At 35.7% G+C, this 23813-nt stretch overlaps 1 protein-coding gene across 1 annotated transcript; it reads right to left on the bottom strand.

Annotated features, from left to right (window-relative positions):
• Positions 1 to 12809: 12809 nt before the first annotated feature.
• Positions 12810 to 23348, bottom strand: LOC114240794 (alanine--glyoxylate aminotransferase 2-like). The gene is made up of 10 exons (XM_028171475.2): positions 23210 to 23348; positions 22928 to 23007; positions 21683 to 21801; positions 20915 to 21149; positions 20352 to 20445; positions 19626 to 19840; positions 18104 to 18323; positions 14714 to 14958; positions 13742 to 13910; positions 12810 to 13028 (listed from the first exon to the last, which is right to left on the bottom strand). The coding sequence occupies exons 2-10, from the start codon at positions 22987 to 22989 to the stop codon at positions 12945 to 12947; spliced, it is 1443 nt and encodes a 480-aa protein (XP_028027276.1). The 5' UTR covers positions 22990 to 23007; positions 23210 to 23348; the 3' UTR covers positions 12810 to 12944.
• Between the last annotated feature and the right edge of the window lie 465 nt (positions 23349 to 23813).

Below are 23813 nucleotides of genomic sequence, written 5' to 3'. Positions count from 1 at the left end.
CTTCATTCATACTGAATAACAAATGAGTGAAACCGCGAGTCGTCTCTTGTTATATACCTAGCAAACTGGTTTAATTAAGTTATCAACGTTAAAATGCCCTTTGGCTGAATTAATTGTGATTGAATGAATTATTTTCACGCACGAACAGGTCGGAGGACCTTAACAGCAATAGTTTTCCTGTCTATTAATCGAAAGATATGGGTATACGACCCACGCATCCTCGAGTTATTGCCATCTACCGCTTAACCTGTCTATTTCCTTACTTTACTACCTAATTTTTAACCGCCTTCTGACTTGAGCTCAAATGGTAGAGCATATTGCAAGTCGGCACGTTTTGTTATCACCATTCTGAATATTTCTATCTCGAAGCGATCATTGTTTCCGGTTTGAAGGTCTTGATACCCTTATTTTTTAGATCGGTCAATTTCCTAAGACATTCTCTGAGCTCGCGTGTCAATAAATGAATAAAAACACTTTGTTTGCCATTACAACAACTGCTCCCATTATTATTTGTAGATGTCACCTAAAAGCCAAATTCTAGGATTTAGAGCCGATCAAAATATTATACTATGAAAACTAGTACTTAAGCTTATGAAATCTTATCTATTAGTTAAGGTGATTTATCTAATATATAAAATTCTCGTGTCACAATGTTCGTTCCCATACTCCTCCGAAACCGCTCGACCGATTCTCATCAAATTTTTTATGCATATTCAGTAAGCATGAGAATCGGCTACTATCTATTTTTCATACCCCTAAGTGATTAGGGTTGTCCAGCCCTAACATTTTTTTTTTATTTGGACTTTTTTTTGTTATAATGAGGTACTAAGTGGTTGAATGAGGTTTTGTTATTTTTATTATATATTCCCTCATCGTTCACAGCACTACATACCTCTTTCACTCATTTACCACATCCTTACACACTTACAATAAGTTAGTTTTTTTTTCTACACTAGAAATTCCCTAGAAATCTTATATATGGCAAAACAATGTTTGCCGGGTCAGCTAGTATAATATAATATTATTCCACACCCCTCACTTCTTGGTAAGATAATTTAACAACTATAGTTTCGACTTTCTCAACATACATAATCAAATAGTTTACTCATATTTTATGTTATGCTAAATAAAAAAAACAATTGATAAATACACAAATTTAAACGCTTTTGTCGTTCAGGAATAATTAACATAAGGTCAACTGTTTTATTCATCGCATTGTATTCAATGTTAAGAGCGCTTTTTTTTTACATTCGTGATATACATATGTAATTTAAGTGCATACATTTATTTTATCTATTTAGTAAATCAAAAGCATTTGGAAAAGAATTTATCGCTAGTGAAAGATCGTTATTGTAAAGGCATTATCTAGGATCGGGTATTCGACGTCTGAATATAAATGCAGAGGATTGAACGCCAGTTGGAAGCAATATTTCACTGGACTACCGACGTGTCACTCTATCTACGTCTGCTTAATATAGAAGACCTAGATAATGACATTCACACCAACACGATAATGAGATTCTATTTATTGAAAATCTTTATGTTATTTATTTGTTTATTTATTACACTGCATAGATATTATTGGTGGAATTTATGCCTAAGGGATTATCTATCAGTCAACCAAGGGTGATGATGACAAGAACGTGCATTAGCTTGCCTTTGCAGGCAGACGAGCATACGGCCCACCTGATGGTGAGTGGTTACCGTCGCCCATGGACTTCAGCAGTGCCAGGGGCAGATGGTACGTGGCAAAAAATATATCTGGAAACACACTGTAGATGAACTCAGTGGCTCCAGGTAGCGTGGATGAACTCTACTCCGGTGGCGGGCGGTGAGATGGTAAAACCGAGATGATGGAATCACAAAACAAACAATTCCTCACTATCTCCATGGAACATACGGTAAAAAATGCAGAGAGAAGCGAAGTCCCTCCGCAGACCTAGAGGTTTAGCAGTTCCAAACGATTGGTGCATTGGTTTAATTAATTAAACGAAAATAAAAAGAAATTGTATTTACCAAGCTCCAGTTTTTTCGAAGCTAGTGACCCTTGACTTCTGCTCTTAATTTGGAATCTTTATTTATTTATTTATTTATTTAAATAAGTACTGCCACATCACAAACATCTAACATTGAAAATAAATTTAAACTATTTAATTTATGGCCTATGCATGTGACAACAATGGCGTACATAGCATTGAATCTAATAATTTGCTAATGAAAAAATATATTGATTTGCAAATTTATAATACTGCTTTAAATTGAAATTTCAAATTTATTATTAACCTATAAAAACCTATATTTATCAGATATATAATAGTTTAGCTATCTACATGAGATAGTCGTAATAAGCAAAATTTTTAATCTAGTCTTTGTTCAAATGGCTTAGAATGTTACTTAAATATAATTGGTAACAATTCGCGAAACTTTGGATGTTGGATGCTTCGGTTTCTTGAATAAAACTTCCACAATCGATTTTGAGCTTGTATTTCCTTTATACAGGTTTTTTCTGAATTTTTTACGTTGCGAACAAGTTAGCTTGGCGCGGCTATTAATTGATGTGTGTAAAACTGGTGTCGGTAAACACAAATAAAATTTTGTACATTGCTCCTTAAAAATTCGTAGGCGTTAACAATTTTTATTCATTAATTATCTAGACTAGAGAATGTACACGTTTCAACGTATACGACGCCATCTCAATTATATATTTAATTGACATTAATGTACATTTCTACCGACAAACTCACGAGCATTTTGATGGGTTTCGTGGCTTGTGGCGGGCGTCGAATAAGCGCGTGCCACCCGCATACCCGCATTAGTGGTATTGATAATACATCTAAGTACCATAGATAAACCTAAAGAAATACTCTCACAGTTCCGTTTTAAAGAGATATAATTTTAATTTTTAAATATTTCATATTGCTTCGTTCCTGTGACCACGGATCCAATGACGTAGATTGAAGAATATTACATAGTTTGAAGAAATGACAGTTATTCCACATTGATGTTCGTAATCATTATCATTTATCTGAAAAACAGTGTTTAAAACATAGTAATATGCTAAAACATACACTTGGAATTATATGTATATAATTATTAAAAAACATACATAAATATTCATCGCTTTAGGATATTCATAATTTGTGAACCCGCTAGCTAGTGAACACTGAAATATAGGTAACTTATTTTATAAACCAGAACACACTATTACTTCATAGCAGAAATAGGCACGAAGCTGGTGCCTATTCATACCCAGACAAAATAGACGTCCTTCCATCTTTGTTAAAAACTAGAATTTAAATCTTACCACACGATAATTAGGTACTCTTTTACGCCGTTTTGTATTTAGAATTTGAAATGAAAACTTGGAACTCTTTGGAATTCAAATAATCCTCCTTGAAGAGAAAAGAATTTGAACATCGAACTAGAAGCAGAATCTTACGGTTGTAACTGTATGCACATTAAAACGTTTTTTGGTTATACCCAACACGTGTAAAGTGCCCCTCTCCCCTATGTTAGGGAATGCCTTTGAAGAACCAACTCTGCCCCTAGAGGAGTGGATTTGGAGAACATCAGATGAGTTACGAGTTTGTATTCAAGCTGTGTTTTCTTACTTTATCGCCGCCAAAAACATCCATACAGACTGCGCTATGCATCATAAAAACGTACCATCCTCCAAACGCACACGTGGTGTAGCTATTTACATGCCACATCAAAATTATATTAAGTGGATCACGCTGTCTGTACACGGTTTATGCAACACAGCTTTGATTTTAGGGGTATGTGATAGTGGTTACGGGGTTTGGCGTGTGACATCTGAACACGTGTGACGTCACATGCGGGCGCCACGGCGCGTGCCAAACCACTTTCGTTAATCGCGCCGCATCGTAATGACTCCCGTATCACTCTTTGCGTGAATGTTTTGAATAAACGATCGCAGCTAGGAATTACTTTCCGTAATACTTCAATATAAAATTTTCCTAGATAATTAAAAAGATAAGAAGGAGCATTCCGCGTACACATCTTTGATCCCGCTCAGTAGGGTCGGCACAGTGTACATCAGTACCGTCCTATCCGGGTGTACTGGAATAGCCTCTTGAGGTAGCAGCGAATAGGTAGGGGGAAAAAACAGTACCGTAAATTAATCTTCCCGTCATTCTTATGATTGTGTGCCAGTCGGACATCAATACTAATGGAAAATAGACATGAATTAAAAATCAAGATCTAAATTAGTAAATTAACAACACACTAATAATATATTAGCTATTGATTTATGTTAGTTTTTTTTTCATTGTTTATATGGGTGGACGATCTTTATATTATATTATATTTATATCTTTATATATCTATGATATAAACTTGGTGTTAAGTGGTTACTGGAGCCCATAGACATCTACAACGTAAATGCGCCACCCACCTTGAGATATAAGTTCTAAGGACTCAAGCTCAGGTTTCAAGTATAGTTACAACGGCTGCCGCAGAAATAGGCAGTATGGTGGCACCTACTCATGCGGACTCACAAGAGGTCCTACCACCAGTAATTACGCAAATTGTAATTTTGCGGGTTTGATTTTTATTATACGATGTCATTTCTTCACCGCGGAAGTCAATTGTGAACATTTGTTGAGTACGTATTTCATTACAAAAATTGATACCCTCCTGCGATTCGAACACCGGTGCATCGCTCAATACGAATGCACCGGATGTCTTATTCTCTAAGCCACGACGACTTCAATTAGGCAAATCCTCCTACCGCGCATTGACTTTAAGCAAATAGTTTTAGAAGCTCGTGGTAGCCAGAATTACTTAAGCGGAATTTTACATACTATGCTATACTTTTTCTTAAATAACTACCTATCATATTTTACAGCTGCAAAATCTAACGCTTCAGTTACTCGGGAGCGCTCTTTAGATGTTGAGAGCCGTTAAATAAATCCGGTTAATCGCTTGGTACAGCCTGGATCTATAACGGACACTCGCATTGTGCAGACGATGAATACTTTCATTGTATACAGAAGATATTAGTTCCGTGCCAAACTGACGTAAGTACAACAAAAAGATTAAGGAGTCCTTCGAGTTAAATGCAACGTTCCAAAGACTATTTTCAAATGTAAGCCCTTCAAAACGTGTTGCGTATGAGAATCTAAAAGGCACAAAGGTAAGACAAGATTGATGTAACGGTTCATGGTAAGTTTGCGCACGTGCTACGGCCGGGTGTGCCAAGAATTGAATAAAAGTAAAGGTAATCACAATGAGATCCTTCACGAATAGAGTTCACTACATCACTAACGTTAGCAGTAAGCTGATTGAATGTTTTTTTTTTCTACACAATGGAATTGCTTGCGTAGCTTTCAAACTATAGGTACCTACAATCAATCAGCCTTGAAATTATTTTTAACTGTTTATAAGGAACCTTGTAAACAAGTTAGGTATCTACTTTTTTTTTTTTATTGCCCTTGTAGGCAGACGAGCATACGGCCCACCTGATGGTGAGTTGTTACCGTCGCCCATGGACTTCAGCAATGCCAGGGGCAGAGCCAAGCCGCTGCCTACCTACTTATAGACAATTATGATTAACTCGCGGTATAGATAACCAGGGTAATGGAACTTACCCCTGCATGTTCACAATTCACCCTGGAAACAGTACCTAACTACAATCCACGGTGTTATTCCTTTGTAGTAGATATTGTCGCTTCAACCTAACTTATTTTGACTTTTCTTTTTCTAATAAAATCTTTAAAAACTAATTGTAATTGTTTTTAAAACACAAAGTATGTACGTACGTTACTAGTCTAATATTATATGATATTATCAACTACTGAAACGATTGAGCTATTACATTTTTCACTTCTCTCCATTTAATCTATGAACTGTATTAAAGAACATTTAGATACCTAGAGATAATTTTTGGCGGGAACAAGAGCAGTAAAGAAAGACGACTTTGATTTGTGGAGATATAAAGGTAATAGTTTTTTTTTTTAATACAACAAACACTCTTAACGGTATACCAGATGCTACTATTAGGTTGGGGAAAAAGTATTTTCGCATTATATTTTTTTGTTATTTTTTTTATATTAATATAGATTTTATTATTAACATAAAGTCAAATCAAAATAATTTAACATAAATCAACTCACACAGTAGAACAGATCTTCCAATGCGCTTGAAGGAGGCACAGTTCCCAAGATACTGGCAAGTTGCCTCGTTGGACAGCCAGACTCATGCCCGTATCTTTAGACGTTTCGTAAAATAGTCCTCCACTCTTAACTCATCCGATGATGCTCGAGAATTCCCTCCAAACTTACTCGAATTTGGTATTTTTAGTCGACCATTACAATATTCCTCAACTGTCCTCGAGTGAGGTAATAACATAGACCTATATAGTAGGGACACGACATATTGCTCTATACGTACAATTGCTTATATAAATAGCACCCATTTTGAAGGTACATACATAAACATATATCTATCTCGTTCTTACTCAGCACTTTAACTCGCAGGAAAACAATATAACAGTATTTCAGTGCGTACATAAAATGAAACATGAATATACGTAAATGTCTCCGTCCCCGTCTAATGAGGCCGAAAATCCGCCATGTTTAGCGCGCCAAATGTCATTGTCACGTCAGTTCGGCCGTCTGTTTTGGGTTGTACATTATTTATTGACTTTGATATCGATTTAATATGATTGCTTATATAAAATTTCTTATTTTATCATGCTTAAAACATACAAAAATAATAATTAAAACATATTTTATAGGATCTCGAGTAAGTCGTCGGAACTATTTAAATACAATAGTTTTATAACACTATTGTCAACTCGTTAAATATTTTATAATTAAGTGATTTTAGAGAGGAAGTCACAAGGAATGACGTTTGTAATTTTATTAACGAATAAATGTTCTGTAGGTGTTTTTTTTTATCAGGCGGTCCCTTGATAAGTTTAAAATTTGAATCACTCTCAAGTGAGAGTGATACAAATGGTGCGGCGTACCTTCCTTGAGGTGCGCTGCGGTAGTGTGTTACGGACTTTAGAGTCAGCAAAACAATTAAAATTAGATTGTAATAGTCTAAGAAAAACACGTACTCAAAATACGATAACATTCAGCATGCTAGAAATGGGCAGATGGCACTGTACTACGCCATATCTTTATGTTTTGCGGAAAACTACAACTTTATAAAATCAGTGTAGCAAATTTTAAAAATCGTCATATCGTTTACTTGGCAAATTTGAAGCACGAACTCGTCTTAGATTTCACATAATATCTAAATCACATCATCTTTGCACATAACAATATACTTACTTCCTATTAAAGTATAAATTCTACAAATACATTCACTCAACAATATTTAAAATAAAATGAGCCAAGAACGTTTATCGATAAAACCTACTAACATTAAAATCTTCTGGGCAGCACTAAAACCGCCATGTTTTGTGGCCAGATGACGTCACAGTGGCACGAATTTTTTGTTGACGTTTCATTTCCATAGGTTTCCTACTTCAGTGGGTAATAATGATGAAAATTTGATCAAGCTAGCATCAAACCCATAGAGTTCTGTAGTCTATAGTCATTGTTTAATGTCAAAGTCAAGCTGCCGCTGTCTGTTTGACACTAGATGAACTTGTTTGATGTTTTGGTTGCTGAGTTATTCGTAAATATGTGTGCGTGCGGTAAATCTGAAAGTGTATTATTTATTTTCTAACCTATTATTATTTTAGATTTCGGATCCGGCTTTGTATTTTTATTCGCCGCTTTTATGTGATTTTGGTTGCATCGTGTTGTTGAAGTGCTTTTCCACAACCACCAGTTTATTATTATATAAATAAAACTTATAATCGCATTGACTTTATTTATCAGGTAGTAAGCAAAATATGACTCTTATGTAGGTAAATAAAATAAAGAGTTTCAAATGTCTAACCTCGAACTATTTACTTTATTAATAAATATTATCAAACTTAAATTGTCAAAATATGCGCGAATCATGCACAGATCCAGGCCATTGCACAACAATATCATATATTTCCATTTGCGGTCCACATACTATTTGGACATCGATAGAAAACCAGCCTTGAGGAACGTTCAAGGTACGTCGCGACGTACCTTAACTTGACAGTTCGGTCACTTCACTCCGGTTAGGAAATTTTTCCAAGGACGTTTGAGTGGAGTTTATTTTTACGACTAATCATACCAAAACGCGCGTTGGAGGTTGAGTCGAGTCGAGTTACGCTCGTGTGAACGACTAAAGATACGGGTGTCACTCTCTGTGCAAAGTACCAGCCAGCCTTAGCATCACGTGTAACCTCCTTCAAGCGTTTGGTGATTTCTGTTAAAAAATTCTGTTTCGTTTCTGTTTTTTTTTTTTTTTGCTTTGATGGATGGACGAGCTCACAGCCCACCTGGTGTTAAGTGGTTACTGGAGCCCATAGACATCTACAACGTAAATGCGCCATCCACCTCGAGATATAAGTTCTAAGGTCTCAGTATAGTTACAACGGCTACCCCACCCTTCGAACCGAAACGCATTACTGCTTCACGGCTGAAATAGGTGGGGTGGTGGTACATACCCGTGCGGACTCTTAAGAGGTCCTACCACCAGTGATTTCGCAAATTATAATTTTGCGGGTTTGATTTTTATTACACGATGTTATTCCTTCGCCGTGGAAGTCAATCGTGAACATTTGTTGAGTACGTATTTCATTAGAAAAATTTGTACCCGCCTGCGGGATTCGAACACCGGTGCATCGCTACATACGAATGCACCGGACGTCTTATCCTTTAGGCCACAAAGACTACAACTAGACTGTTTCGTAATAAATTTCTGTTTCGCATTATAGTATGTATGAACTTGTAATAAAATCTCTTTGGCTATACTATTTGTATCTGGCTGGTTTTGGTATCATTAAAAGTTTAAATTTTAAAGAAGATAATTCCAAATTCAAATTAAGAAAATGTGTGATTTTTAATTATTTTTCGTACTGTCAAGATGAGTGAATCTAATGAAGAAATTCGATACATTTTAAAATACTACAAAAAAAAAATGCAACGCGAGCCGCGAAAAAACTTTGCGATGTTTATGGACTGTTATGTGCAGTGTCTGTGAGAGTAGCACAAAGGTTTAAGGGTTTTCAATCCGGAAATGTTGATGTCAGAGATGCACGTCGCTCTGGTCGCCCTATTACGGATAAAATGGATGCCATTTTTGAAAAAGTGGAGCAAGATCGGCATATCAGTAGTTACGACGTAGCTGAAGAACTGGGAATTGATCACAAAACAGTTTTGGCGCATTTGAAAAAAACTGAGTGCACAAAAAAGCTTGATATTTGGGTACCTCACGAGCTCACTGAAAGAAACCTAATGAGCCGTGTACTCATTTGTGATTCTTTATTACGACGTAATGAAACCGAACCATTTTTGAAGAAGCTGATAACTGGTGATGAAAAGTGGATCACGTACGACAAGAACGTACGAAAAAGGTCGTGGTCAAAGGCCGATCAGGCTTCACAGACTGTGGAGAAACCCGGGTTAACTCGCAACAATGTGATGCTGTGGGTGTGGTGGGATTGGAAGGGCATTATTCATTATGAGCTGTTAGCACCAGGCAGGACCATCGATTCTGAACTCTACTGCGAACAACTGATGAGATTAAAGCAAGAAGTTGAGAAAAAGCGGCCGGAATTAATCAACAGAAGGGGTGTGATTTTTTTCAGATTTCCACCTGTTTCGGCCTCTTTAGAATTCTTTAGGCAGTGTCAGGTTAACATCACGAGAGGATTGCCAAAACCAATTGTCGCGGTATTATGATCAGAAGCCCCAAAATTTCTATAGTAATAGGATCATGTCCCTACCTACAAGATGGCAAAAAGTTGTCGAGCAAAATGGTACCTACATACTTTAGTTAAATGTATATAAACAATGCGTGAGCTCATGACCCATCTGATGTTAAATAGTTATAGAATAACACTGTCTCAACCGGATCGCGTGACTGCTACATGGCGGAATGCGCTACCAACTCGTTCAGTTTTACTACTAGCAAGAGTAATGCTTCGCAGAATCTACAACCGGATTGAAATTGCGACTTAATAAACATCTGGCAAGAAACTCAGGGGTTGTGTCTGTCATTTAAGTTGCACATCGAACTCTTCGTCACATTCGACGAAAATGATGACCGTTGCTTGAAATACCTCATATCACAGCCAGTAGATCAACATTATCCGAAACAATATACTTAGGGCGGTGACGGTTATCCGTTGTTCCGTCGTCTGGGTCGGGTATATAAATTGCCGTGCTGCTATCTTGAAGAAGCATTCTGACGCTGTCTTCAGATACTTACTGATTTTATCTCTAAGTCGTCATCAAGATCTACATTTCTCTATTGTTTGTAGTTTCATACCTTACAAAAATGTGTACCTATGTAGGGTAGGTAATTTTTGAGTGGCAGTTGGTAGTAGTTGCATTTTTCCAACAGGAAAGGCCAAAATATCACACCATACAGCCCCATCTTCTATATATTCTGTACGAAAAATAACATGAACGACATGAGAGAAGTTGATATAATTTGAGACCAATTTAACAATGATTCATTTTATTATACCAGGTTGTTAGTTACTAGATTGCACTATTAGAATACACTATACACTATTACTAGATGAAATCAAGCATTTCAAAGGTATCAAAACAAAAATATCAATAGCAATGAAAAATCGATTCATAAATCGATTGCTTACCACTTTCGAGTTTCAGTGAAATAGCACACTACTCTAGTTTTTTTCTCTGTAAAATATACGGTACCTAGACAAAGCAACTCTAATGCTTTGTGACTTTTTGGCGGGAATGCGAGATGTCAAGTTGTGCGATTTGTTTTATTTTGTCTATTTAGTGTTTCTTCTAGTTTCTTCAGGTTTAAATGTGTAATAATGGTGGTTTATTAACTGTTTAGTATCTGTGAAAGTGCACAAATGTGGGAAAATGAAACAAAGCCGTTGGACGAAACATCTCGGGATCCTCCAAAAAGTCCACTGAATAAATCACCGTAAACGACTACCATTTTACTGAGATTATATTTCATCCCTTATCATCATTTCAATTAATTTCATTTCATTTCATGTCATGTCATGTTTCATATTAAATTAATCAGCTTCATTTCATAATATCATATTTCATAAAAATATATATATAAGATTAGGCTGTATGGTGTGATACCTTTGCCTTTCCATTTGGAAAATAAAACTACTACTACTAATACCTTGTAGTTTGTGGTTCCTTCAGTTCATTTTAATGCAAATTTTTTTAGATTAGTACCTACTTGATGTACTTAAGAAGTTCATAATATAAGTGACGGAACCTTAGAAGAGAGCAAGTATGATCACAAATTAACCACAATTTTATTCAAGAAGAATATTCTAAAATTGATAAATGTTTGTAAAAACTTAAAACTACCCTCTTTTGTTTCCCACTCTTACGGTTTATAGCTAACGCAGTTTTTTTATATTTCGCAGAAAATATGTCTCAAAAATCAAAAAAGAAAGGAAAGAATATATCTCAAGCTCTAAGGAAGTGCAAAATAAATACTGACCTACAGGTTACTACAGAAGGTTCTGTTATAGACAATCTCTACCAACCAGATCATAAAAAGTGGCACAAACTAAAACAGAAGGTGCCTGTAGTATTCATACATAAACCAATAGAATTCCCTATCTTACAGTGGCATATCAAAAACATTTTAATACTGAGTATCAACATATATGACCCATATTTTAGTAAGCATTATGTTAAATTAATGTGCCCAACGCTTAATGATCAGAAATTACTTTTACAATACTTGGAAAGAAAACAACTGCCTTACCATACATTTGGGCATCCAGCCAAGAGGAAGATGAAAGTCGTCATCAGAGGACTACCTAATAATATAGATTTAGACAAAGTTAAATTAGAATTGAAATCCTTGTTAATACCAGTAATAAGAGTACACAAAATGCATATTAGAAACTATGAGAATAACTCTTCTTCGCCTATTTTAGCAGTCGTTCCTCATGATGAAGAAGGAAAAAAAATATTGAAAGTTAAAAAGATAATAAATATTGATGTCACATTAGAACCACCCATTAGTAAAATTCAGCAGTGTTATCGCTGCCAGAAATGGGGACATTCACAGCGGTACTGTCATGGCATTATCAAGTGTGTGAAATGTGCCGGCAATCATTCTTACAAAAAATGCAATAGGAACAAAACTACAGAGCCACCAAAATGTGCAAATTGTGGAAGTGATCACACTGCAAACTACAAGCTATGTCCTAACTACCCAGACATAGACAAACACAAAATTAAAGACCAGAAAAGGCAGCTAAAAGCAAAATCTACTGTTAAAAAAATACACGAGCTATTAACACTAGAAAACTTCATCAATACTTACAAAACTGAAGAGAGCTTGGATGATTTTGATCTTAATATCTAATAATTATATGCTTATTCAATCACCCATGTCTTAATGAAAATATACTCTTCTAGAAAAACGCATTCCACAACACCATAAAGTTGATCAGGTAAATAGGAATGATTTTTATATTTAAAGAAAAATATTCTTAAATTGTACATAGGGTGTATCAAATAACAGTGCTAATATCATTGGTTATAGTATATGGTCAACAGTTATAAAGTATTCTTACGTAATTTATATTATTATTCTTTAAAGTACTATTTACAATTTTCTTACACAAATGATTCCTTTGGTTTCCTGTTCAAGATTGAAATGTATTTGCTGTAATTGGCCTTAAGTTTTTTTGTGTGTTAAAAAGTTTAAATTTAAATAAATGATTTCTAATCAAGAAAAATATTTAATTGTATTCCTTAAATCTATAAATTACAACAACATGTAACAATTAATCCATTATTCTATCAGTATTTACAGTCTTCAGGTTTATTAATACTATTACAGTAATAAAACATTTATCAAGTCTTGATTGCCTTTTGTACAGAACTTTTAATGACGTTCTCCTTTTTCGGAACTTCAGTGTTGATCGGTGTGACTAGTACCTGAAATAAATAAGTTTTTTTCTGAAAACAATTTACTAAAAGGTCGCAGTAATCCTTTCAAGGTGTAGATAACTATACTCTAATAAAAAAATAAAATTGTAGTAAATAAAAAATTTAATTTTGTATTGCATTGAAGCGGTAGCAAGCTCATAGGCTCAGCTTGTGTAAAAATTGGTTACCGGAGCACACCGACATCACACCCACTTTGATACATGAGGTTGAAGTATCAATTGCATTATTGCTATGCAAGTACAATACTAAAGGACTTCTGCCCTTTCACCAATGAATGTATTAGTTTTGTATTTACGACACCCACCCTAAATAGTACAGTGGTACGATTTAGGGTGGTTACTCCAGGCCAGTACAAAGTCTGATTATTGTATTTTATGTGGTCCTCAACAAAACCGAAACTTCTTCGTTGACATGGACAAAAGACCTGCTTCCCATCCTTGTCGCGATAGAAATATTTCGTTCGTTTTCTTAAGCCACTGGATTTTTTTTTATTGCTTAGTTGTGTGGACGAGCTCACAGCCCACCTGGTGTTAAGTGGTTACCGGAGCCCATAGACATCTACAACGTAAATGCGCCACACACCTTCATATTCAACCTTGATATTTAACTTTTATTGCCCCTAAAGAGGCTTCATTTGATTAAAGAAAAAACTAATGAGTATAAACCTAATGATTAACAATGAATAAAAATTTCAAACTCACTTCTAATTTAATATTCGATATTCTTGTGTCATCCAACTCCCCTAAAACTCTGTCTAGAGTTTCCACTAGTCTGTCGGCGTCTTGTGTCGTAAACACCATAGGGGGCTTAAACTTTAATACGTTACTGTCTGGCCCGTCACGACTAATCAAGATCTTTTCTTCTCTCATTCTGTAATTAAACCAAATATTACATTTATTAAGTAAATTTTAGTAACTAAAAGTAATAATAACTAGTAGATAATAAATAAGAGAGCAGTCAATTCATCGTGAAAGTGTTTCATACACCCTGAAGGATGGATACGGTATCGTGAATATCGTTTTTTTTCTTTTCCTTACCTAAGCTGATGGTCTAGAGCGACCATATCAGCGTCACCGGGCTAGACGCGTGAATGTCGCGAATAAATTCATGAGGTGGAAGCCATAATTATATTGAAATGAAGCCTGGTCTTATTCTTCAAACCGGAACGCTATGTTACTGAGCCGATTTTTACATTAGGTACATAAAATATATATATAGTTGCTGAGTCTACAATTACCTATGCATCATCATCATTCACCATTATCCGCCCTTCTCCCAGTCACCTGGGGTCGGCGTAACTTTTTTTTTTCCTACCATACTCTTCTATCATATACCATTTCTTCGCTCACTCCCCCCTTACACATATCGTCTTTCACGCAATCCATCCATTTCTTCTTTGGTCTACCTCTTCCTCTATATCCTTTCACATTCATAGTTAACATTCTCTTACCAACGTCATTTTCATTTCGTCTAATCATATGTCCAGACCATCCCAAACGCGCACTTCTCAGCTTCTTTGTCACAGGTGCAACTTTCAAACTTCCTATAACATATTCATTCCGTATTCTATCCATTCTCGTTACTCCACACATCCATCGCAACATTCGCATCTCTGCTGCATGCACGTACAATTATCTATTGACAACATGTCTATATCTACAGTCTAAAATTACCTATTGACAACATGTTTTGCTTCTGCTGTAGCGGGAGTTCTGGTTTCCCTGTCGGTGACAAGTTCGACGCCTACAAACAGACCTCGACCGCGGACATCGCCGACTAATCTATGTTTATGCTTCAGATCTTCACACCGACTGAGTAAATGGTTACCGACACGTGACGCTCTCTCCAAAAGGTTTTCTTCTTCGATGACATCAAGTACTGCATTGGCGATGGCACAAGACACAGGATTGCCGCCGTACTGAAATTAATAAAACATTAATGAATTTCGGGACGTACTCGGCGGTAAGTAATGAATGAGTGGAATTATTGGATTTTCCTCTAGATTTTTAAAGGATCAAAAGATTCTTTTAAGTACAGAACCAACCTCAACTCGCCTGCGGTGCTATTAAATTCGTATGAAATATGATGCATGTGTCATATGATTATACCACTATCTCGGGCGGGTATTGTTTTTTTTTTAATAATTGTAAATCCAACCTTTGTTTACAACGTCTATCACGATGAATACGCAAAAGTAACGTGTCGTGGTCTGAAGCGTAAGACAGTTGTTATTCAAATTTAATTCAGACTTCCTAATTTATTTTCTTACATGGCTCTTAAATACATAACCTCAAAGTGCGTGATATGTTATAAGTTCTTAAAATACCGAACAGATCCTAAGCTCGATTGACCACCAACGCCAAAACGTTAAAAAACTAGAACGCAAAGCCCAATAATTTGGTGCACATTTTCAATCCAGCTGCTCATACAAAGCTGTCTTATTCATAGCCTACATTTAGAACATTGAGAACAATAATTATAATGTACATATGAGTCGTCTATTATCAAAGGCGGCAATCTGTACATTTGGACAAATTTTTTTTATTGATATGTCAATACAGATTTATTTGAATATAATCGTCTCCTTCAAAGAATACGGTTCAAAACCTGCATTAAATAAAGGTTAATAGTTAACCTGTTATTTATCTAAGATGTCGTTCCGAAGAGTTTTGTGACTGCCAATGGAATACAAAGTCAATAATTCGTTTTTCTGATTTACCAATCATTGTCCAAAAGTCAGATTGCCGCCTTTGATAATAGACGACTCATATGCATGTTTAAGTATATTATATTTAGAATGTTTTCATGTGCTTGACTTAATCTGCCGCACGTATCGCTGTTTTAATTCTAATCAACAAGATATTAATAAACTAGCAAACAGCATTACAAAATTGTAAACAATATTAGTATCAACACACATGATGTTGATGAAAACAAAGGGTATGACATCAAGATCAAGACACTTCAAGAAGTGTGTATTATAATTAGCAAAACGTAATTTTCCGCGATCGTGCTCGATCTATTTAAGTTTGCGTACTCTTATAGTTGTTAGAGATCTAATGATAATAAAATGTGCAAGCCGAATTGCTTACGTCATTGCGCTTTAAAAATAAACAACACGTTGAAAATTTTAAAGATAATACGTTTCCACATATCCATTGTTTGTAGGGGTGACACCGATCGTTCGTAAGTCGTATGACACGCTTATCTGACTAAAGATTGTTTTGAGAATTGATTGATTTAACTAAGATAAACGTGACGTTTATATTATTTTTGTATGTGAATATTTGCAAGCGAGTACTTTTTTTATCGCGTAGGTACACAGGTGAACGAACTCACGGTTCACTCGTTATTAAATTACCACAGACACAGACAATACGTGAATTTCGCGACCTTGTGATTCGAAGTCTATGTTTCAAATGTATAGTTTAAACATTTTTGCGGTTTGGGTTTTATTACACGATTTTTTTTCATATTCTAGTAACCTCGAGGGGTTATTCTATATTCGCCGAATTAGTAGGTGAGCTCACGGGGCTCAAACCTGACGACGTTGCTAACACTAACCCTAGCAAGAGCAGCGCTTCGCAGAATCTACCGCCGGATCGGAATCACTGAGAAGATCCGGCGAGAAACTCAGTGGGCTGTGTCTGTGGGTTAATTTACTTGCCGAGCCCTTCATCCTAAGGGGACGGGTTCGACGAAAACGTTGAACGGTGCTTGAGGTACCTAAAAAAGCACCGTTAGTGGATCGGGAGGATCCGAAAGGACGTGTTTTGGGCGACGTCGACTGTTTACCATTCGCCGCAGGATCGAGAATGAACACACGATATTATTCCTTCAACGTGGAAGTCATTTGTAAATTAGTGCTAAGTACGTATTTCCTTAGTGACCGCAGTACCGATTGTTTCGTTACTGTTAGGCATTGCTGAGCCGGTAACCGTTTCCAAGCCTCGTTATTTTTGTTATCTTTTTTATTTATTTTTTGTACCTAATTTATGTTTGGAATAAATGTTTATTATTATTATTATTATTATTATTATTATTAGTGAAATAGTTATCGGCCTGCGGGATTTGAACAGCGGTATTGTTGTCTCGCTCGATACGACTAGACCGGGCGTCTTATCCTTTGGGCCACTTTAGGTTATCGTTGAATATCAGTTAAAAGCCGACTTGACATTGAGTGATAACCGGGCGCCTTAGACAAAAAAAAACAGATTTCAGCCAACTATATTAATACATAAATCTCAGTTGCATTTAATTAATGGTTAATTTAAGCAGTCCTTTTTGTCGGTAGCATTGTTATTAGAATCACAGTTTTATGTTTATCCAACACCATAGTTCGGTACATGTACAATTTTTCCACAGACTTTTAATTATTGCTGAAATTGAAGAAGAAACCACTGAAATGCCTTCGACTGTTTCAGATATTTTAGCAAACTCGCTCTTCTACAAGCCTCTTCTTAAATATATATCAAATACCATAGGTGAACCTTAAAGTTATACATAATGAAGTGAAATTGTGACCTTACTACGGGCTCATAAGGACTTGCATCCAGGGCCGTAAAACAATCTCAAAAAAAAAGTACATGTACATAGTTTTAAAAAAAATATGATCATGGTAATTTTTAATAAAATAATATAATGGTATAAACCCTTTTGGAAAATATGAGGTTTAGCTTGAACAATCTTATATTAGAATCCGATGTTTTTCATTAGTCGGCACTCCATAAATGTAGGTACGTGCATATTATGAAGGCTATTCCAGCTTCGCGCGGATGTGTAGATAAGCTCACGAGCTCAACCTAAATTAATTTGCTAACACCGGCCCTAGCAAGAGCAGTGCTTAGCAGTATCTACCACCAGATCGGAATCGCGACCCACTGAGAAAATCCGGCGAGAAATTCAGCATGCTGTGTCTATGGGTTAGCCTTCGTGAAGTGTTCTACATCTCCACTAAATTTTTTTGGCAGTTTGCTAACACATTTTGCTTTCTGTTACATTTCCTGTAATACACAACAAAATAATTAAGAATGTATTCATTGAGATTTTTAATGAAAACTTACCGTATTAAAATATTCAACGCCTGTATCAGAGAAACTCTTGGCGATCTCTGGGGTGGTAATTACAGCGGCCACAGGATGTCCATTACCCATAGGTTTGCCCATAGTGACTATGTCGGGAACAACGTCTTGAGTTTCAAAGGCCCACATGTGTGTGCCGACACGACCGAACCCTACTTGAACCTCATCGGCGATACACACACCACCGGCTTCATGCACATATCTAGAATAAAAAAAACAAGCATTGTTCGTATTTCAAGTAGGTACATATATATAACCGATACCGAGAAATAGCACTATAGGAAATCGAATATTTCTTGTTGTCCAATATTGTTAAGCAAACATTGAAAAACATTAAATAACAAAAAGACTAGTTTTTTTTATTATTTATTTATTACATAGATAGGTGGACGAGCTTACATCCTACTTGGTGTTAAATGGCTACTGGAGCCCATAAACATCTACAACTTAAATGCCGCTATCCACCTTGAGATATAAGTTCTAAGGTCTCAGTATAGTTACAACGGCTGCCCCGCCCTTCAAACCGAAACGCATTACTGCTTCTCGGCAGAAATAGGCAGGGTGGTGGTACCCACCCGCACGGACTCACAAGAGGTCCTACTACCAGTAGTGACGCAAATTATAATTTTGCGGGTTTCATTTTTATTACACGATGTTATTCCTTCACCGTGGAAGTCAATCGTAAACATTTGTTAAGTACGTATTTCATTAGAAAAATTGGTACCCGCCGGCAGGATTCGAACACCGGTGCATCGCTAGACACGAATGCACCGGACGTCTTAATTTTTCACGATGACTTCAAAATCTTCATAAATTTACGGTTCATTAAAACTACAGTTTGATTGTTTTTATGTTTGTTTTTGTTGTTGTTTCGGGTCCGTATGCCGATTGTTTCAATTGAATTAAACGGTTATTATTTTGAAACATAATTTTTTTACATAGTTACAACGTTTCTTGCTATTTTCGCACAAAACAACATTAAGTTGACCTACTAACAATTATCAGTATGATATATATATTCTAGATTTCGAATTTATCTTTATGAGTACAATTGGCAATATATTGCGTCTACGACGAGACGGCACGCATATATGAAAAAGCTAATCTATATTTAGATGCAGCACAAAATCGTTCGGAATTAGAAATGAAAATAAGGAATGCCGACTCGTAATGGAAAAAAGACACATTTACAATTATTTTTTTTGATAGTCACGCCGCTTTCAAGTGTCTGACATCAGTGAAACTACTTTTCCCCTCAAAATGCACGATTTAAACTTTAAACTAAGTGGACAATAATTTATTTATTATAATAACACCATACAGACTTTTCATCAATTATTGGGTTTCAATACGATATTGTTGGATTTCGGGGCAAATAATTCGGTTTAAAAGGTAAATTTAATAAAGAAAAGAAATATCTTTAGCTGACTCTAAATCATTGTGTACAGCCTTAAAGCGCCCATTCACACAATGGCTTATTTATAGATTATTGAACTGTACTTACTCGTATACACGTTTGAAATATCCGTCCGGAGGTATAATCTGTCCCCCACAGCTCTGTAGACTCTCCGCTATGAAAGCACAAACGCCTCCATTCTTATTCTTAATCTCATTGCAGATATTGCCTACTTCGTCGGCGTACATCCGACCTACTTCCTCTACCGATTCTGAGTCTGCCGGATGAGTATATTTCCCCCTGTACACGTCCGGTACTGGTGCCTGTGTAAACGAATTTATCTTGAAAATATTTTAAACAAACAATATAATATGACTGGATGATTTTAAAGCACGTGTATATTCGACAGAATGAATGTCTAGTTTAAAAAATATATCAAACAGGATAGTTATGTTGGTGATTAGGTATATTTAAAAACACAAACAATTGTAGATCTATAAATAGTTTCGATGTTATTATCACGAGAAAAAAACGTGTCTAACATAAGTTAATAGACAGTAACAGTTATCACAATACTTACGTAACGCTTTTTTATAATGTATGATTGTATTATTTGAGTTTAAGCAAAAACTGATAACCTACTACAAAGAGATAATAGTTGCTAGACAAAATCACGTGAATTATCACTTAAAAATAACGAATAATTAGTAATACTTGACTCATATTTCATGTGCATTTCGACATAACCTTTAAGTATTTATTATGATTAAAAACGCAACTAAATGAAAATCACTCAGAGAATGATCCAGGCCAGACAATAATTAGGTAACTCACCACATGAACCCAGTCTGGTTTCTCAGGACCTCCGGGTAGGTTAAATTTGTATGGTGAAATATCGATCATAGTCGTTAGATGGCCATGATACGCGCTGGAACAAAGATCCGCTAGAAGCACCCCAAAACACGGAGGCTAACTTACACGCACACTCGTCAATCACACACACCTACATACGTTATTGGCTCAGATTAATTCTTCCATAACAGAGTATTCAATTAAAATACCTACCTAATTAATACAAAATGATTTAGCTAATTATTTATCAGACTAATGTTTGAATTAATTTAAGAAACACGTTTTCATGTTAATTATATCATAATGATTATTGATGCGTATTTATTAATACTGTTTGTGGATAAACATCGACTCCACAAAAATGTACATATTTGATAGTAATTTGTGTAATGTTATTTAGGTATTTGCTTTGGATATGTTACATTTTAACGCCAATACCATACACACTTCTTTCACTCTCAAAAAGTCCCTAACAAACCCCCAACCTGATAGGCAATTGTTGAAATAATCAGTGTTTAATTACAATTTAATTGTTAGAAACTCACTGGTCCAAGGTAATTACATCCTTCTTCTTAGTATGGATTCTTGCCATTCTCAAAGCGAGATCATTAGCCTCTGACCCAGAGTTTACGAAGAAGCAAACGGACAATGATTCTGGTAATGTATTCACGAGCCTTTGTGCTAGAATAACTAGCTCGTCGTGAAGATAGCGGTTGTTTGTCGATATTAGAGACATTTGATTTCTACCAGCCTCGACAACATGTGGATGACAATGGCCGACTGTAAAGTGGAAACAGATGCGTGAGTTTGAGCACTTTGCTTATTACAATGACATTAAAAGTATTTTTGTATAAAAATCAAATTGACTTTTAATTTGGATGGTGTTTAGAGATAAAAATACACTTTGCCTAGCAATTAGTGTTTATCGTGTTTGTTTCAACCACACAATTTTCATAACGTGTCAGTTTTAATATTATGCTCTTGTTTGACGAATGGCGATCGAGTTGTTGAATTAATTTTTTTTTATATTTATTACAGAGATGGATGGACGAGCTCACAGGCCACCTGGTGTTAAGTGTTTACTAGAGCCCATAGACATCTACAATGAAAATGCCGCCTCCCACCTTGAGATATAAGTTCTAAGGTACAGTTATAGCTCAGTATAGTTACAACGGCTGCCCCACCCTTCAAACCGAAACGCATTACTGCTTCACGGCAGCAGTGATGGTACCTACCCGTGCGGACTCACAAGAGGTCCTACCACACATAAAAAATCCACAGTAATATTCTAAGATAATTCGTATGGTACATACCATGGGCAACGTTGTTGATGCAGTCGAGATACCTTTCGCCGGTTTCGTCATACATGAATTGTGCTATTCCTCGCACTATTTTCAGGGGGGAAGAACGGAAAAACAGTTGGCACGCCGCTCTAAATATTAGATATATTCAATTAAAGTAGTATTCAGATTACCTTCCTTATTTATTGTTAATCTAATAATTATTTAACATAGATAGGTATGTGATTAGGAAATCTGGTTGTATTATTTATTACATTGCGTACTTATCGACAAAGGCAATCGTATTATTATTTTTCTAATCATGTTAAAATACTAAATTCGCTTCAAACAAGAACGCAATGTCTCCATTGAGGCAGTACAGCACAGCCACGGGATCTTTCGATTTATGTTTTCCCGGTGTCCTTGATAACCTTATAACCACTTCCCTTTCATTTGTACTTAAGAGTGAAACCTTATTCTCATTTTCTAACTCTCTGGCTAAAAACTGTTATAATTTAATCAAACCCTCACGATTCGCACCTCAGCGTCGAATGGTTAAGGAGCTGTTTATTCGTTTAGACTAATTTGAATGCCGAGTAACAAAACATACGACAGGCACTTTTTTTTGTGAATACTAAAGCTTATCGCTCTTAACGATAAGACTAAGATAATTGTACTTTTTTGTATTTAATGTATCGCACTGTTTATTTGTTTTTGGTGTACAATAAATAATACTCTCTCTCTCTCTCTCTCTCTCTTTCTCTTATTGTGAGCTCGCGTGAATATGTTATATGTACCACTCTCTCCCGTTTCAAGACACACAGCCTATACATAATACAAATGGGAATTCGACCTCATGTGTCAAAGTGTGTGAAGACCGTGCTGCGATGTTTATGGATTCCTGTAACTACTATAGCAGGTGGATCGTAAAATCCTCCACCCTTTAAGAGAAATAAAAAAAAACAAGCCCTTTCGTAAAATAGATGAGGTCACGCAGGCTAAGCTGTCGGTCAAATCAAAAATGGAGTATTGTGTCTTATGCATACACAGTGTACTGATAGCGCCATATATAAGAACCACCATATATAAGGATAAATGTATATAAGGACTAGATGTAATTTTAACAATGTTCGACAATCCATTTGTTTACATAAAACAAAACATTGTGTCTTAAAAAGCAAATATATCCAAATTGACTTTTTTATATTGCCATTAAGTAAAGTATTTAAATGTTTACTGCATAATTGAAAGAAATACATTAATATGTAGAATGCTTACCCAACATGTTTCTCGCGAAGTTGAATGGTTTCAGATTTGGGCATTGATTGTAAATAAGCCATTGTAAACGATTGTATACTCTGAAAAACAAGAGATTCGTTAGTACTGATGATAAAATTATTGAGTTTCATTCCGTAAATAAAAAAAGCTGTGTTTTGCTTTTTATAGATATTTATTCTAAAAAGTATTAATTTTTACTATGTATCTATAAATAATTTTTGCGACGTGCTATTTTCTATTGATATAGAATCATTGTAATTATTAAATAAATTTAATACTCACCTTACTTGATAAACGGGATAAGTTTGTAATAATTATTGTATTACGTTAAACAAGCGCCAGGCGACAGAGCCGCGCTCGAGCAAAAAGTGCTACAAAATATTTGGCATAACACGGTTTTATAGATCTCGGTACGTCGGCGGAGACGCGTACGCCCTCAATCCGACCAATGACTACAAGACAGCTTATCAAATATTGTTTGGCCCACGCGTACGCGCAATTCAATATCAGAAGATATACCAATGTAGTTTGGAAAATTATACGTTTAATCAGTGCCAATAAAGAGTACTTATCATTATCGTTACATGCTGACAAAAGTCACAGAACACGCGAGCAACGACAGCGTGCCATAGTGCCGCCGCATGGTTCGTTAAGGCGAATGTTTCAAGTTGTTTTTAATAAAAAAAAATAGATTATGACATATTATACATATACATAAATAATATACATATTTTTTATCTAAGCTTTAAGATTTAAGCTTCTTCTGTTATTTACATATTCCTGTTATTTTTTGCTTATTAAAAAGCACGCATTTGATGAGTCATTTCATACGCCATTTGCCTCACCATCACGCTTATTACCTATTACAACACCAAAATACTTTCTG

Source organism: Bombyx mandarina, chromosome 09 (assembly GCF_030267445.1).
Source record: "Bombyx mandarina strain Sakado chromosome 09, ASM3026744v2".
Classification (NCBI taxonomy): Eukaryota; Metazoa; Arthropoda; class Insecta; order Lepidoptera; family Bombycidae; genus Bombyx; species Bombyx mandarina.
Note: the sequence above shows the minus strand (reverse complement) of the source record. Positions and strands in the feature narration are given on the sequence as shown.

What these genes read in the sequence shown, in the direction of transcription:
- LOC114240794 (XM_028171475.2), bottom strand. Translation starts at nt 22,989, where the DNA reads ATGGCTTATTTACAATCAATGCCCAAATCTGAAACCATTCAACTTCGC. An exon ending in GCAAAACATGTTGTCAATAG is followed by an intron (nt 13,911 to 14,713) that starts GTAATTTTAGAC and finishes GTTTAATTACAG; the next exon opens with AATGAGAGAAGAAAAGATCT. An exon ending in TATCGAATATTAAATTAGAA is followed by an intron (nt 13,029 to 13,741) that starts GTGAGTTTGAAA and finishes TATTTATTTCAG; the next exon opens with GTACTAGTCACACCGATCAA.